The sequence below is a fragment of the Morus notabilis genome, unplaced genomic scaffold (genome assembly GCF_000414095.1).
Source record: "Morus notabilis unplaced genomic scaffold, ASM41409v2 Scaffold5, whole genome shotgun sequence".
NCBI lineage: Eukaryota > Viridiplantae > Streptophyta > Magnoliopsida > Rosales > Moraceae > Morus > Morus notabilis.
This window is the reverse complement of record NW_010363077.1, coordinates 732,874-750,264: the sequence shown is the minus strand read 5'-3', so window position 1 is coordinate 750,264 and position 17,391 is coordinate 732,874. Positions and strand designations below refer to the sequence as shown.

The window sequence follows — 17,391 nt, the reverse complement described above, 5'->3', positions numbered from 1 at the left end:
CCATTAATCTAGCTAGTACTGGTTCTCCAACTATTTTCGCATTCATTAACGTAGTAATCCCAACTCTTATCACTCCAGGTTTTCTCTATGCAGGAGGCTCGCAGTAAATTTAGCGTTGACACTGAGCCTGAAAATGCAGTGATTATTGATCCCTTGGATGGATATCTTAGTCCAGATGGATCTGCAACTTTCCACTTTAGGAGATTTTTGCCCTCTGCTTCAATGGGCAAAATAAATTGCAAGGTAACCTCCTTTTTTTCCTTGTAAATTTCAATTATATATTTGTACAATTCTTTATCTTGTGATGCGGATTTATGAGCAAATGCACTATTTTTTTGCAATTAAATACAACTACGAGTCATGACAGCTCTTACAACCTCCACCAGTTTCCTATAGAATATAGGTCTTATGAGCCTTATAACATCCTTATACTAAATATGGATCCCATCTTTTTGATATTCGAACATAAAATCTTAAACTTAAGAGTCCTACTTTCATGTTGATCTTGTAAAAGACACAAGCACCACACCACTCTGTAGTCCATCTGAAGCTATTTTAGCTACCAAAAGAGTGGCCTTTTTTTAATTATTTTATTTGAGTAGCAGTGTCATATGCTACATTCTTTCTGAATTTATTGAATGCTACTTATTTAATTTACCCAAGTATGAGAAGATAAATATAGTGAAGTATATGCGTCTCTAAGTTTAGATGCTTTAAGTCAATCACCATTCCAAACCAAGAAATGGTAAATATGAATCAGTTCGTGACCAGGAACTTCCCCAGTTCTAATAGTTGTGTTCTGATAAAAATGTTGGAAATCTTGAGGGAAAAGAGACTTGAAACACGTAGAAAGTACGCTTTCCTTAAAGCGTAATTTGCCCCTCTCGTTAGAGATTGCTTTGGGTTCTCGGCAAATCGCTCGCAGGATATGACAAGCCTTCAAGTTGTTAATTACAAGCAAAATGACAACAACACTAAGAACACAAGAACTCTTTGAATTTCTGGAATTTTTTGAACAAGAAGAGGGAAGAATTGTAGAGAATTTTTCTCAATAATTTTTTTTTTTTTTACAATTCTTGGTTCTTTTTTTAGTTTTTACAGACACAACCAAACTTGAAAAATCACCTTTTTCATTTGAATTGTCAATTCAAGTTTCAAAAGCATGTCTCATCGTTGCGGCGCTGCAGCGGAATGTTCCGGGCGCTACAGTGCCTGTTTCTGGCAAACCAGAAACTGTCCATGCAGGGCCGAGCGCTGCAATGCCCATCACTGGCGCTGCAGCGCCCATTCCAGCGCTGCGGCGCCCAAACTCGATGCCAATGCACCCTGCCTACTGGAAATGACATCCATTCCAGCGCCGCGGTGCCCAAACTCAGCACCAAAACGCCCTGCTTGCTAGAAATTATGTCCATTTCAAACGCGGCGCCCAAATTTGGCGCCAAAGCGCCTTGCCTGCTGGAAATGAATACCCCTTAAACACAGAGAATGCAAGGCGCTTTTATATGTGATTAAACTCAACAAATTCTTATATATTATATTTAAACAATCCTAACAAAAAAAGTACCGTTCCTTAATCTTCAGAAATAAAAATAATTAAGCTTACAATTCCTCAGTAGACTAGGGATCTTTTTGCAGGTCTATTATTGCAAGGAGGATGAGGTTTGTCTGTACCAGTCATTGTCATTTGAAGTACCTTTTTTAGAGGAAGTTGCAACATCTATACCAGCCGAAATCACTCTTCCATATCTTGTGAAGCCAAAAAGTTCAACAAGCAGCTTACAGCTATCGGTTGCCTCATAACGTTGATACGTTTGTGTAAATAATAGTAAGGTCTATGTCTCTATCTCGATCGCATTCTTATATTGATTCTTGAATTATTATGTCAAATGTGATGATGCACTTGGATTGACCGAGTATGCACATGAAAATATATACTAGGAAAATGAAGGATAAATTGCCCTTAGAAATTCATATTTTCTTTTTTTTTTCTTAAAGGAAGAAATTAGTGAAACTATGGGAAATAGACTCTCGTTGCAAACAAAGATTGCTGGTGTAAACCCACCTTTTCCCCCTCTTTGAAAGTTTTTTGTCGTTTCAGCGGGAAGTACCGCACAATGTTTGTCTTTTTGCTTATCAAAAGTTTGCAACGACACGCCAGTTTTAACGTAAAGGTTTTTTGGTGTAGTTCAATTGATCCAACAGCATCTATATCGTCCTTTAGAATTTTGTTGTCTGAAAAGCGACATGTATTGTATCCTGCACGATGATGTCGTTTCGCTGTAAATTGACAATGTGTTTTCCTATGGTGTCGGACGGGCTTTTCTCGCTTGTTTGGTAACGTTAAGCTTTGGCTTTGGTTGTTCTTGCACCTTTTCAAAGTCATAACATGGAATAAATGGCCTATTACACCATAATATCTACATGTTACATGTGTATAATATAATCGGTTCTACTCAAGGATTGTAAAAGGTCGGAATATATTGTTACTGTCGTGTCTTTTGAAATAAGTGCGTTTTCCTTTAATCTATTTCCTTAAACATGTATTTTCTTCCAAGGTTTTTTTTTTGTCGTTTATGTGAAAACTGATGGATATAAAACATTTTCAAGACTAATAAACACAATAAATCTTGACAATAATCCAAAATTATTCAAAACCTTATTTGGTATTTGAGTATTCTTGATAGATGGAAATAGAGGATTACCTCTCCCCCTCGTAGCAGTGGAAAAGCATCCCCATGAAGTCGGAGAGTGATGGTGGCCAGCCGGATTCCGGTGGGTACCTAAAATCACCAAACAGAGAGCTAGAGAAGTTTTGAGTTCCCCTCTCCTCTCCTCTCCTCTCCCTCTCACATTCGGCCACTCACTTTCACACCTCACACAACACACAAAAGACAGTATATGCCTATTGACTAAAAACTCAAAGTGGGTTATTGGGTCTTTTTCCAAAAAAAATTGTATAAAGCGGGTATTTGATACAATGGCTGATCAAAATTATTATGAGACAAAACCCAAGGCCTCAAGCATAGAGATTATATTTAGTGGATTATTTTGCATCCACTAAATTCATTTGTCCCCACTAAATCATAAATTATATTTATTACAATTTTATCCTGTATGAAAATTACATTAAAACCCACTAATATACCTCCACATTAACTATATATAGAAATAATATTCATTTCAAAGAAAAAAAAATACACCCACATTAACTACAATTGAAAAGTATTCTTCAAAGGAATAAAAAAAAAAAAACGTACCCCTACATCTTTAATCAATGTTAATTTCATCTTCATAAACCCTAAACTTTTCTCAATTAAATTGTTTAAAAATCTGAACGGAGGTTCCAGTACAAAAAAACAACAACAATGAAAAAAATATAATATTTAGTTTCTTAGAGACATTAGTTTTGACATCTTTTTAGTTATAGGCGCAGTAGATAGGTTTAACAATCTACCAGAAAAATGATGAGAGGAAAAAAAAATGTTGCAAACCCGGCATTGAGTTCCACGCTTAATTCCATCAATTGAATATTAGTCCATCCCTTGGTTAGTTCAATCTAGATTTAAAAAAAAAAAAAAAGCGCTTTTCTGATTACCAAAAACCTGACGGAGCATAATAGGCGACAAAATGACAAACTGAATTTAAAATATAAAATCCCAGACATGAATAGTTGAAAGAAATTGCATTATTTAATAAATCAAATGAAAATAAAAATCAGATTAGGGGGTATGAGAGGGTTAACTTAGGTATTATAAAAATAATATCTATAAAATGATAAAATTTTCAAATCTTTATTACAAGAGTATTAATTACTGAGGGTATTTATAAATTTTCGGAGTGCAATTATAATTACTCATGAGTAAAAAATAATTGTCCACCCCATTGTAGCTCACGATATAGTAATTGTCATTTTGGCAACTGGATTTTCTTTTTGTCTTTCAGTCTTCTATTTGCTTTCTCAGTGTTATTTTTCTACATTTCTTTGGCTTTTGGGTTTTTTTTTCTTTGAGTCTTATGCTTCTTGTCTCGGTTTTTTTTTTTTTCTTCTTTGGGTCCTATTTTTTTTCCTTTGGTTTTTATGTTTCCTTTGGTTTGATTTGAGATTAAGTTCTATGATTAAATTTTTATTTTTCTTCTAGGGACTCTTGCAATTTATTTGTGTTTTGCTATTGTAAGTATAATGACCGAAAAAATCCCATAATTTAATAATATAATTTATGTATTCAAGTCAAGAATTTTCTTGGAGAATATCATGTTATATTTTGTAACTGACATATTTATGAAATTAATATCAGTATTTCTAAATTCTGTAGTAAATTTTATGTTAAGTTCATATTTTATGAGCAAGTAAATTCAATCCATAAATTCTCGCCGCGATTTAAGGCGGAAGAATTTTCAGTCCGTATACAATTTGAGAATTTTAATATCAAGAATCTTTAAGTACAGTATGATGTTAGCAGCGTATCGAGAAACGCTCTGACATTCAAAGAGATATCCTTAATTTGCCAAACAGATAAGTTGAAGTCATGAGGGTAATGTTTTAGTAAAGATATACAATGAGCTCGGGAGTTGATACCATCGGTAACGTTGTCATTCCTGAGATATAATGCAGGAAAAGTTAAGTTTAAAATTTATTAGAAATGATTTCAAGACAGAAATAGTCTGAAATATTACGCGATTAAGAGTTTAATTCGATATTGAATTATTCGGGGATTAGTATCGGACATAAATAAATGGTATAAAAGGAACCATGGAAACCAAAAATTCATGTCGACTAAGTTAATCCCCTACAATCAATATAAATTTTGACTGCTTTAAATGAAATCTTAAAAGATAAGCTTGAAGGGCAAAGAAAAGATGTGATGAGATGTGAATTTATGGAGGTTAATCGTGAGATTCTTAAGATAAGCTTGAAGGACAAAGAAAAGATGTGATGAGACATGAATTTATGGAGGCTAATCATGAGATTATTTTCTCTCTTTTTTCTCCATTTATGGTTGGCCATGCATAAGGAAACTAACCAAAAAAATTTGCTAATTAAGTTAGCTTGATAGGCTTAATTAAGAAGCTAAGAGAAGATTAAGCAAAAGCCTATAAATACTAGATAATTAGTGCAAGCACCAATTTGGCCTATTTTGCACATATCCTCTCCTTTTCCTACACACAAAACGGACCCCTGTCTCTCTCCATTTCTTCTCAAATTTTTCTCCCACTCTTCTAATCCTAAACCATTAGCAAACATTAGAAGAAGAAGAAGAAGAAGAAGAAGAAGAAGAAGAAGATCAAAGTATTTTAGGAGGAGTCTAGCCAAGGATCTTTCTTCAAGGGTGTAAACTTTAAACCCTTTCTCTCTTATTTTTCTAGCAAAGTTTAAGTTTGAGAATCCATTGATGTAATTTGTGGTTCTTGAGGAAATAAATTTGTAATAAGGGTGTGTGAGTTTTATGGTGGTTTTTGTGTGTTTTGAGGTTAGTTTGATTAGTGGTATGTAGTATGTTTATGTTTGGTTCAAGTTTTGTTTATTTTGGCTAGAGGTAACATGTATCCGGTTACTTCGAACGCGAAAATGAGGATCGTAGATTGAGGTTTTTCAGTTACTCTAAGTTTAAACTTAGAGTTCTCGATGTTTTGAACGTTTTTCGGTGATTGTGAATAAACTCAATTTTAACTCTAAATACTGTTAGAAAATACGGCATCGAGTGCGCAACGAAATTTTAAAAAAATTTTTAAATCAATGCCAAAGCCAACCAAGAACATGTTCATATGCTATATAACATAAATACTAAAGATCTAAATAATACATTTTGATATTTAGGAAACTGCACGTCTGACAGATCAAAGCGTTCCAAATAGGAATCGGAAGTTGCACAGAGCCTCAATTTTGATTCAAGCAACCAACTGGTCTTCTTTGTTATTCTCGTTTCCACGATCGGAGTGTGGGTGGGCACACGTCATTCAATCTCCTCTTGGTATTCTTGAACTCCTTCCAACCATAAGAGAGCCAAAGGAAAAATTGTTCTTGAGAATTAAACTATTTTTCCTTTCAGGAATCTTTTGCCAATAGCCTCCAAAAAGTCTCTCAAGTGATCTAATGAATAATGTGACTTAATGGGCTATTTATAGTGTTTAGGAAGTCATATTTCCGTAACAATTAGGTTTCCTAAAGTTTATCTCGCTTACAGAGTCAATTTCGCCACGTCAACATGCGCTACACGTTACAACCGGTCGACCAGTGACAGAGACGTTACAACTCACCGGTCGACATGTGCTTCATGAACTGGTCGACCGGACCGGTTGACCTGTCTGAACTAGCGAAACTTATTTTCCTAGTTTTCTAACACAGGAAACTTGCACAGAGCCTCAATTTTGATTCAAGCAACCAACTGGTCTTCTTTGTTATTCTCGTTTCCACGATCGGAGTGTGGGTGGGCACGCGTCATTCAATCTCCTCTTGATATTCTTGAACTCCTTCCAACCACAAGAGAGCCAAAGGAAAAATTGTTCTTGAGAATTAAACTATTTTTCCTTTCAGGAATCTTTTGCCAATAGCCTCCAAAAAGTCTCTCAAGTGATCTAATGAATAATGTGACTTAATGGGCTATTTATAGTGTTTAGGAATTCATATTTCCGTAACAATTAGGTTTCCTAAAGTTTATCTCACTTACAGAGTCAGTTTCGCCACGTCAACATGCGCTACACGTTACAACCGGTCGACCAGTGACAGAGACGTTACAACTCACCGGTCGACATGTGCTTCATGAACTGGTCGACCGGACCGGATGACCTGTCTGAACTAGCGAAACTTATTTTCCTAGTTTTCTAACACATGAAACTTGCACAGAGCCTCAATTTTGATTCAAGCAACCAAATAGAGAAGTTGCCTGGTCAAAATAGTCATATAATAATCTTCCCATATTAAATAACTCTTAAAACAATAATTCAACCAATTTATCTAGAATTAATTTATCAATTTATCTAGAATTAATTTTTCAATTAATTTACCCGATAAATTACTCATGAATTAATTAATCAATCTCCTATTAACTTTGAACCTCTTTTATAGAAATAACACAAGTTACCAATATGTAAGAAATACATTGTATCATTATAAGACATTATGTGAGCTAGCAAAGGGACCCGATGGACATATATAAATTAAGCTCCTATAATCGCAACACTACTTGTAAACCAACAAGTCCGTCTCATGATTATAAAACTCTAGCGCTACTCCACTAAAAGCCTAGAGCTGCACTCTCGATTTATATAGCATATTTACAAAGCTCTGAATAGCTCTCATCCATGACTCAATATATTAGTGTATCATCCTCATAGGATATCCATAATCGACTTAAGGTCAAGTTACGATTTACCTTCCCGATTACATTTATCATATGTTCCATTACTACTCCATCAGAAAACCACTATTCGTACTATTACAAATAGTAAACCATTAGATAACACAGACTAGTCTAATGGTTGAGCACTCATATTTTTCAATCCACAGATAATGCATAAGAGGGTATCATTGACTCTTTGTAGGAGCTATGAATTTCACTATCTATGAATAATAAAAATACACAAACATGAGTCATACCTCCAATGTACCGGTAAGTATACCTTTATACAAGTCAAGCATATGGGTTCATTATCCATCTCATGATTAAGATGACAACATATAATTCATCAAAAGTGAATTGTTTTATTCAAACAGAATTATTAATTAAAACAATTCAACTTTGGTCCGGTCCAATATACATTTCACCATTAGAAACTATATCAATGTCTCTACCCATGGAGTCCCACCTCCGACGACCAAGACAAGCAGTCTCCGTTAGGAAGTAGACAACATAACAATCTTAACATGAATAAAGTGCCTAACTGTATTCCCTCGATTGTGGATCATCTGATTTAGACTACCATCTTTAGATTCCTATCTTCTACATGTTCTTCTCATTACATGCATGACCTAAAGATTTAGAATGACAGTCTCAGACTTTCAGTTTGCTTATCATACATTCAACTAATATGAACATAACAAGGACAATACATAGATATATGAAATAAATAAATCTTTATTAATAGTCAAAATGTCTCAAAGAATTTTGTTACATTTATTCCTAAGGGCATAAACGCTAACAAATACAAGTTTTTAACTGTTTTTCAAAACACTGCAAAACGGTCCCACTGTTTCCAAAAACTGGTAGCCACTATTTGCAGCCAAATAAGCCCTTTAGAGGCTGAATCTCAGTTTTCTCCAAACACGGTAGAAACAATGACGGAACCAATTATTATAGCATTTATAGCTATGGCCACAAAACAGTACCAAGGTTAATATTCATAATACAATTAATTATTATAGTTTTTTATATAAAAAAACTATAATTTTTTTAATTACAGGAGGACTATATTTAACAAATACATCTAGGACTTTTTATTATTTAGATCCAGAAATTGCTGAAACAAGAACAATAAAAAAGAGGTATAATAAAGAATAATAAATGTTTTACTATTCTTATTTATGTTTTATTTTCTTTATTGAACATATTTATATAAATGTATAAATTATTCTTCTACATATTCCGTCATTCGATTCAAAGTCTAGAATATATCACCATGTCAACAAGACTAACAATATCGTTAGAAGAACAAAAAAAATTGAATCATATAACAATAACAAAATTACGAGCACTAGACCCATTTTAAAATCAGGTAAAACTCTTTCCAATGTAACTAATTTAATTACTTATTGATATAAAATAAATTAAAAAATTCCTTTTTCTATTCCACACGAAACAAAATACACAATAAGAGCAACTATCACCGAACCCGATGCATACCAAGGATGGTTCTACTATGCATGTACGATGTGTTATAGACAAGTAAAAGATCTGGAACATCTTGGTGGTGTGGCACAGATGGATATTTATCAACAATGCCACTTACTCGATAATAACATTTATAAAAAAAAAAAATTGAATTTATAATGCAACAAATTTTAATCTTTATAAACCGGTACAAAGTCAGCATGTGCATTGAAGATAACACAGGAAGAACAAATGCAATCATGTTCAGAAAATATGTTCAATCAATCATAAATAAAGCTTGCTCTACACTAACTTATGAGAAAGGATACATTGATCGTTATACGATTCCTCCCATCCTCAATCAAATTAGAGGAATGTCAAAAATATTTGTTGTACAGTTTTGAACTTGAGGTGCTTTCATCGACACGGTCATTTTAAAAACTTTTAACGATGATGAACCTCTTTTGTGCTTGTCTCCAACAACGTCGACATCTTCAAGAACCAACCCATCAATTTCAGAATGACTGACAATGATGAATGTTAAATCATTGTAAGCTATTATTTATATTTTATCCCTTTTATTTTTTTAATGTCACTAGAACATTCTTATAATATAATATTTATGGTTATTACAGTCATTATCGTCAACCTCTTTCAACACAGCTTGAGTCAACCTCTTCCATCAGTTCTTCAAAAAAACAAAAACCAATCAGGTAATATTATACATTACATATTAAAATTATTATTTCATTAAATATAAACAAATTTATTATTATTCATCATAATTGTTATAAATCTAAGATTTTATATGGATGTTCATTAACTAAATTCTACGGTATCTTTATGGGATTAAGATCACAATTTATAGGATTGTAATATGTCATTAATTGAGATTATGATTGATTGGAATCTGGCAATTACAATTATTCTGTAGATCTTTCTATTATTGTTTGGTAGAAGAGCTTATAAAGATAGCCTTAGAGAAGCATTGTAACATTTAGTGTGAATCAAAATATTCTCTTCTTTCTTCTCTCTATTATCTTTCTCTTGTTCTTGTTCTTTCACTCTGTTACTTTCTTTTATTTTATAACATGTTAACAGTACGAGTTTGTTCTACAAAGCCATTAAGCTATAGGAGGTAATTCTATTACCTACTTATTATTTTCGTTCAACTAATGTTGCCCATATATTTTAATTTTTTATCCTCTACCATGTCCCATATGTATATATATACACACACTTTGTTTTTCGTTGTTTTGTATTATATTATGTTGTTCCGTTTATATATATGTATATATTCCTGTCGTTTATATATATATATATATATATATATATATATATTACGTTTGTATCGTTCGTTTATATATTTATATATATATATATATATGTATATATATGTATTTATATTTATATATGTTTATATTATGTTTGTATTATGTATGTAATGATCGAGAAAATCCTAAAATTAAATCATGTAAATTTATTTATTTAAGTAAAGGAATTTTCGTAATAATATACTATCATATTTTGTGACTGAAGGATTTATGAAATTAATATCAGTATTCCTAAATTTTACAACAAGTTTTATGATTAGTTCATATTTTAAGAACAAATAAATTCAGTTGATAAATTCTTACCACAATTAAGGCGGAAGAATTCTTAGTGCATATACAGTTGGAGAATCCTAATCTTAGGAATCTCTTAGTGCAGTATAATGTTAGCAGCGTATAGAGAAACGCTCTGATATTTAAAGAGAAGCCCCTTAATTTCCAAACAGATAAGAGAAAATTGAAGGGGTAGTGTTTCAGTAAAGAAATTCAAATGCAATATGAGTTCAGAAGTTGACAAAGTAGGGAACTGAAATTTTCTATCAACTAGGTAAATTCTCAAAAGTCAGTATGAAGTAATAGGAACAGCTATAAGAATATAATATCAATGGGTCATAACCAAGTGTCCACTAAACCTTGCTTATGTACGCAAAATGACATCAAGTCAGCAATTAGAAATTTAAGTTAGGTAAGATAATGTTACTGACTTTCAGACTGCAACAAGGAAGGATGTGCAGAATGTTGTGTTAAATCCACAAGTGGGCCAACACATGAATCTTAAGGTTAATAAGTGAAAAAGAATTGAAAAAAAATCAATTATAGGGTTTTAGAAATAATCAGAACGAAAAACGGACGAAAGATAAGTCCGAAAGGTCAAACTGAGAAAATTAAGGTTTCGACTCATTTAAGTGGACCGAATCAAAGTTTGTTGACCAAGAGTTGACTAAAACATCACTCTCAAAAAGTTAGTCAAGAATTATCAAAGCTGACTAAGTTGACCGACTATCTGAGAAACTCAGATAAAACACGCACTGGATAGGAAATTAAGCTGAACCAAAATAGAATAATTATTAAATGATAAATGGTTGAGATTAAAAGTGACTTTTTGGATGGAGGGTTGAGATCATGCCATTTTTTTAGGGAGGTGGCCGGCCAAGCTTGTACAAGAAGCGAAGAAGAGATATTTTTGGAGGATTTTGGCAAAAACGACCCTAAAAGTTAGGAAATTACACTTAGACCCCTCATTTTCTTCTCCAACGTGTTTAAGTGTAAGAAACATAATTAACCACCCCCTTTTCATGTCAAGAACCGTGGGTGTTCATCCAAGAGAGAGAAGAAGAAAAAAAAAATTACCAAAAGTTAAGAAAAGCAAGTTTTAAGCGGGAATCGATCAAACCACCGAGGATTGGTGATTCCGGAGTTTGTTCTTCGTTCTTCAAAGGTGAGATTTTAGTTTTCCTCTCCTTTTTCTTACCTTGGCCGAATGGTTTGGATGTGGTAGAGAGTATGGAGAAAGTTTGCTAAGTTGATGATTAACTTTCAATTGATTAAGGAATTGAAAGCTTAGAAATTAAAGGATGAATTTGTGGTTGTTAGATTATGTTTCTAGCAACTTTTTGTAACACCCCGAAGAATAAATTGGGACTAATTGAGATAATTAAGAATTATTAGTGTGCCTAATCTGATTTAATTAATTAGTTTTGATTAATAAATGTTTCTAACGTGTAATTTAAATAATTCCAAGGTATTTAAATATTCTCAATAGTTTTATTTTAACCCGAAAGTGTGTATGGGCGCATTTCTGTACTGTTTTTTTAAATGTTGGTACCTGTCTATTTTCTTTTCTTTCTTTTCCTCTTTTCCTCTCGTGTGTCTCTCTCTCTCTCAGACCATTCCCTCTCTCTCTCTTCGTTCTCTCACTCACCCTCTCGGTTCTCTCTCTCTCGTTTGCTTCCAATCAACCGGATTTCGAACTAAAGGAAAGTTTCAAAGGGTTTTCAATGTCAAGAGAAGGATTTAAGGTAAGATTTCTGAAAAACCTCTCTCAAATCTCTAGATTTTGGATTCTAAAACTTACTTTTGGTTCGAAATGAATTTTTGATCAATTTTGAGTAAAACTAAGGTAGAAATTGGGGATCTTGGGTTCTTTGGACTTGTTTTAGTGGCTAGAACCCGGATTTAGGTGTTGTTCCTTAAGATATTGTGAATTGGGACTGGATTTGTAGGTTTTTGAACTGATTTCTGTGAGTTTTCTCGCACTGGAGTTCTTCACCGGTCGACCGGACTACACTGAGGCCACCGGTCGACCTATCAGGTCGACCAGATTGCACACCACCGGTCGACCGATGGTGATGCACTGCTCTGTTACTGATCAACTGGTGTATACAGGGTTTAACCATGTTTGGCCTGAAATTACTGTTTTGACCTATGTTTTTGGGGAGGACCCAAATTAGCTTCATTTAGGGACCTAGAGTCAATGGATTAGCATATTTAATCCATGTTTTGGAATTAAAACCCTTGGAATTATGATTTGAAACATGAAATTGATTATGGCACACTAATAGGAAATCAAAGGATATAATTGAGTCTGAATTACTTTAGGAATGAAATTGGAATCCTAAAGTATTGTCTTGTAATAGTGATAGCTGAGGACTCGGACTGAGTGGCTTGAGGAAGCAGAAGCTGGAATAGTGCGCCGCTAGCCACAGGTTTGGGTAATTTCGAGGTAGGATTTCTATCCCTTTCTTTGTGAGCCTGATTTTCAAAAGGATTTTGGCCTTGCAAATGTTTTAAAGAGAGGAACTTGTTTGCGAAAGAAAAATATTTTAAAAACCGTGGCTTGGTATAGTTCACAGAACCCATGGCTTGTTGTAGTTCATGGGGACCCACAGCTTGTTGTAGTTCATGGGATTATAATAACGATTTCATAATGTTTAATAAATGCTTTCTTAAGAAAAGAGATCTTGCGAACCGGTAAGAAAATATTGATGATGGCCTAGATAGGATGTAGAGAGTGCATCCTTGGGGGCAGAACCTGAAACTCAATCCGGGTAGGCTTGTACACTTGGTTGTGTAAGTAATTTGTACAAATTACTTGCTGATGCCTGTAATACGGTAATTTTCAGTTTATATTCCTTTCAGAAAAAGGATGTGAGGTTCCAACTGTCATGTTGGAAATCTATATTAATTCATTTATTTACTTGTTTATTTATTTACCAAGTTATTTCAAATTATATCCTACTAGGCCTTTCGCTCACGTTTCATTGTTTTAAAATGTTAACCCCTCCTAGGAGACTCTATAAGCAGTGCGGAGTAGCTGAGTGCTACCACCTGATTTTAGAAAGGATTGTGTCATCCTCCTGTGAGTACAAATGTAAGAATTTATAAATTCTGTAAACTCCTATACTTGGATTACTAGACTGTGGATGATATCTGTAACTGTAATGATTTATTTACGTGTCAGGTATGTACTCTAACGAGATCCTGTGGAAAGATCTTATAGTTTGTTTTAATTTAGTGTGTAGGGCTCGTCGGGTATTTTCTTTATTATTATTATTATCGTGCGTTTAACCCTAATCGAGCCTCCACGTCACCACCCTCAATCCGGGGCGTGACACTTTTAGGTATGAAAATCCTTGTGAGAAATTGGATGGAACCTAGAGTATGGTTCCTAAGTTGATTAAATTGTATGAGAACGATTGTTAGTTATGATTACAAGATGAAGTAACGGATAAAACTAGCTAAGGATCGCTCGGGAAACACATAAAATAAGGTGAAACTCCGCCGAAATTTAGTTTGAAAATTTAGAGTTAAACCTAGTTTTAGTTCTAGAATTTGAGGCTAAACTTGGTTTAGTTTTAGATAGAAAATTTAAACTATTTTCTTAAAAAACACTGCATAACTGTCAAAACAGTTTTGGTGTTAAACAGAAGAGTTCATTAAGGAACTCGAAGTATAGTCTCAATAAAGTATTTTGAGTTTGGACCTTGTTTAATGGAAAAATAAAGTTATGAGGATTCAATAAACCTAATCTTTAAGTTTGAAACAAGGTTTTCAATCCTCTAAGGTAGGAAAGAGAAAGAAAGCCATAAGTAGAGAAATCAGATTTTCTTATAAGCTTGCTAAAATAGAATAGCAAGTTATAGTTAATCTCACACTCTTAGTGGGTGTTTATTCTCAAAAATAAGCAAGAAAGATAATAGATAGAGGATTCCACTCCTTAAAACAGGTAAGTAGGAATCTCGCCTACAGTATAAATAGATTTTAAAATGAACAATAGACATGAATTATATGTGTTTGAGTACATTTAGTGTTATAGTATGCTGTCATATTGCATACACCTTAATAAGTCAAGAGGAACTTATAAGAAGAAACTATGTTGAGTGTCGTACCAGCCTCCGTGAGGGAGGAAATCTGACTCCGTAAGGGAGATAAAGGAAAAAAATGGTCCTCCACAAAGGAGGCACTCAGTTCAGTTTAAATCACGGTGTCGTTAGGGACCTTGCAAACCCTAACATCCTGATGATTGCACACAAATGGTATGGCACTCGGCCCATCAGTAAGTAAGATAAGTTTAGATGGTAAAACACGGACAGTAAAACTTTGATAAGACATCATAAATCAGCATAAATAGTTCATGCATATCACTCATGTGAACTTTTAGTTATTTAGCGAGTACTAGTTCCTACTTGATGAGCGAAAGCTCATTTCAGAGTATTTATACTGTAGGTAAGCAACCTGCACATAATGTTTGATGGTTTGATGGCGAGGCAGCGGACGAGCAGAGTGGAGGTCGGGGAATGGATACCGCACGCAGTTATTTCTGTAATAATTTAAAGTTTTGAAAAGATTTTGTTGAATATGTATATGAACTTGTATTTTGGAAGTCTAGCAGGATTTTGAGAAGCAAAAATATACCTATGTGTAAATTTATGCTTTAGAAAAGGAATTGGTTTTGAAGTATAAACACTTTGCTATGTTCGAAAGTGGAAACCAGAATTTATGTTGTTACAGTAATTTTAAAATGAATGATATAGTTTTGTTTAGGAGAAAGAAACGTATGCCCAGAATGCTACAGCATTCGCTATAGCATTTTGTTTCTGAATGTTACAACATTCGTATAGCATTTTATTTAAGTTATAACAAAATGCTACAACATTCTATATAGCATTTAAAAAATAAAAATAAAAATGCTACAGCATTTTATACAGCATAAAAAAAATGTCCCTCAAATTTTGGGGAGTTTCAGAAATGATATATTAAAGTTAGGAATAGTAACGGCCACTCAGCAAGGTCGTTACAGTGGGTATCAAAGTATAGTTATAGTTAAGTAATGGCCATGTAGTAGGGTCGTTACAGTTGGTATCAGAGCCGGTATCCTGCCATCCTACTCCACATCGTTGCATGCCTATCTGCCACAGCCTGAGTAAGTAGAATTTAAAAAGAAAATTAGTTCTATTTTTCAAGATAGAATTAAATTGTTAAATCATGTATATTTTGGATTGATGGATTAGAGATGCAGTAGATCTCAACCAGTTAATCCCATATTATTATTAGATAGTAGAGCTAGTGCTGGAGATAGGGGCTATGCTTGTCCATCCATGGAGTCTATCGATATGGTTCAGCAGTCTCAGGAGGGGATACCAGATATGCCAGTTCCCCCACCAGTTACACCTTCTTCGGCTAAGGACTTTGTCGGGGATGACGACAAGGACTAAGAGTATTCCTCACCGGGCATTCATTTGTACCTTAGTATATGACTTACTTGTGATGTATAGTAAGAAGTGTTAGCCACTCCTATTAGAAGTTTTATGTAGTAGTTTTATACAGATGATGATACATGAATAAGAAAAGGGGAAGTGATATACAAGTACACTCCCAACAGTTTTGTATCAAAGTTAAGTTATATAAGAAATCAAGCTTTTCTAAAATTAGCAGTATATGCTTGTATTAGATTAAAGACTTATATGCGAATTAAAAGCCTATAAGAGTGAAATTATCAAGGAAGTTAACAAGATTTCAAGTATCTTAATTACAATAAGACTTCGTATAGTAAATATCAAATAAGATGTTTTATACAGGGCAAAATAGGGAACTATATATAACATTTTCCTTAAAATCAGGATCATAGATCAACCATTAGATCAAGCGGCTAGAGAACAGTCGGAGGTCAAACCTCCCAGATAGCCGAAATGAGACAACAGTTACAAGCACAGCATTAAAATATGAATGCTTTGCGTGAACAGCTGGCACGACAGAGCCAAAAAAAAAAAGAAAAGGGAACTTTAACCCAGAAACCATAGAGGCCAACCACAAAAGAGAAGTAACATCGAGCATAGTAGCAATAGCTATCCCGAGTGTACCAAGTGTAGGAGAAAACATCTGGGAGAATGTAAGGTTGGAATAAGTGGTTGTTACATTTGTGGCAAGGAAAGCCATATTGCCAATAACTATTTTTCCAACCGTTAGAACCGAGTAGATCAGAAACAGCAAGGAAATCAGAGTCAGCCAAGAGTTCTGGGAAATTAGCTTCATGCGACCCAAACCGTGACCGACAGGCCCCAGATTTCCCAAGGAAGGTTAGAGGCTCCAAAACCTCATGCTCACATCTATGCCTACACCAGAAGTGATGCAACAGCTGGTAATTTCACAGTGGTGACAGGTCAGCTTCCTGTAGCCAATTACGATGCTTATGCTTTATTTGATTACGGAGCAACACATTCAATTCTAGGGTTTTAGAAATAATCATAACGAAAAACAGACGAAAGATGGGTCCGGAAGGTCGAACTGAGGAAATTAGGGTTTCGACTGATTTAAGTGAACTGAGTCAAAGTTTGTTGACCAAGAATCAACCAAAACATCACTCTCAAAAAGTTCGTCAAGAATTATCAAAGTTGACTAAGTTGACCAATTGTTCGAGAAACGCAGATAAAACGCGCACTGGACAGGAAATTAAGCTGAACCAAAATAGAATAATTATTAAATGATAAATGGTTGACATTAAAAGTGACTTTTTGGATGGAGGGTTGAGATCATGCCATTTTTTTAGGAAGGTGGCCAGCCAAGCTTGTACAATAAGAGATATTTTTGGAGGATTTTTGCAAAAAAGACCCCAAAAGTTAGGAAATTACACTTAGACCTCTCCTTTTCTTCTCCAACGTGTTTAAGTGTAAGAAACATAATTAAACACCCTCTTTTTCATGTCACGAACCATCAGTGTTCATCCAAGAGAGAGAAGAAGAAAGAAAATTACCAAAAGT

The 17,391-nt window shown here is 34.1% G+C and overlaps 1 protein-coding gene across 3 annotated transcripts in view; it reads left to right on the top strand.

The window, feature by feature from the left end:
- Positions 1-2,394, top strand: part of LOC21406412 (protein SUPPRESSOR OF QUENCHING 1, chloroplastic) — a 68,206-nt gene extending 65,812 nt beyond the window's left edge. For 2 of the 3 annotated variants that reach the window (XM_024169169.1, XM_024169168.1), the window contains 2 exons: positions 94-243; positions 1,636-2,394. In XM_024169169.1, coding sequence (XP_024024937.1) covers positions 94-243; positions 1,636-1,800 — 315 coding nt within the window. In that variant the 3' untranslated portion in view covers positions 1,801-2,394. Of the gene's footprint in view, positions 1-93; positions 244-1,616 lie in introns of all 3 variants that reach the window. The other variant, XM_024169170.1, reaches the window with a different exon arrangement.
- Positions 2,395-17,391: the final 14,997 nt, after the last annotated feature.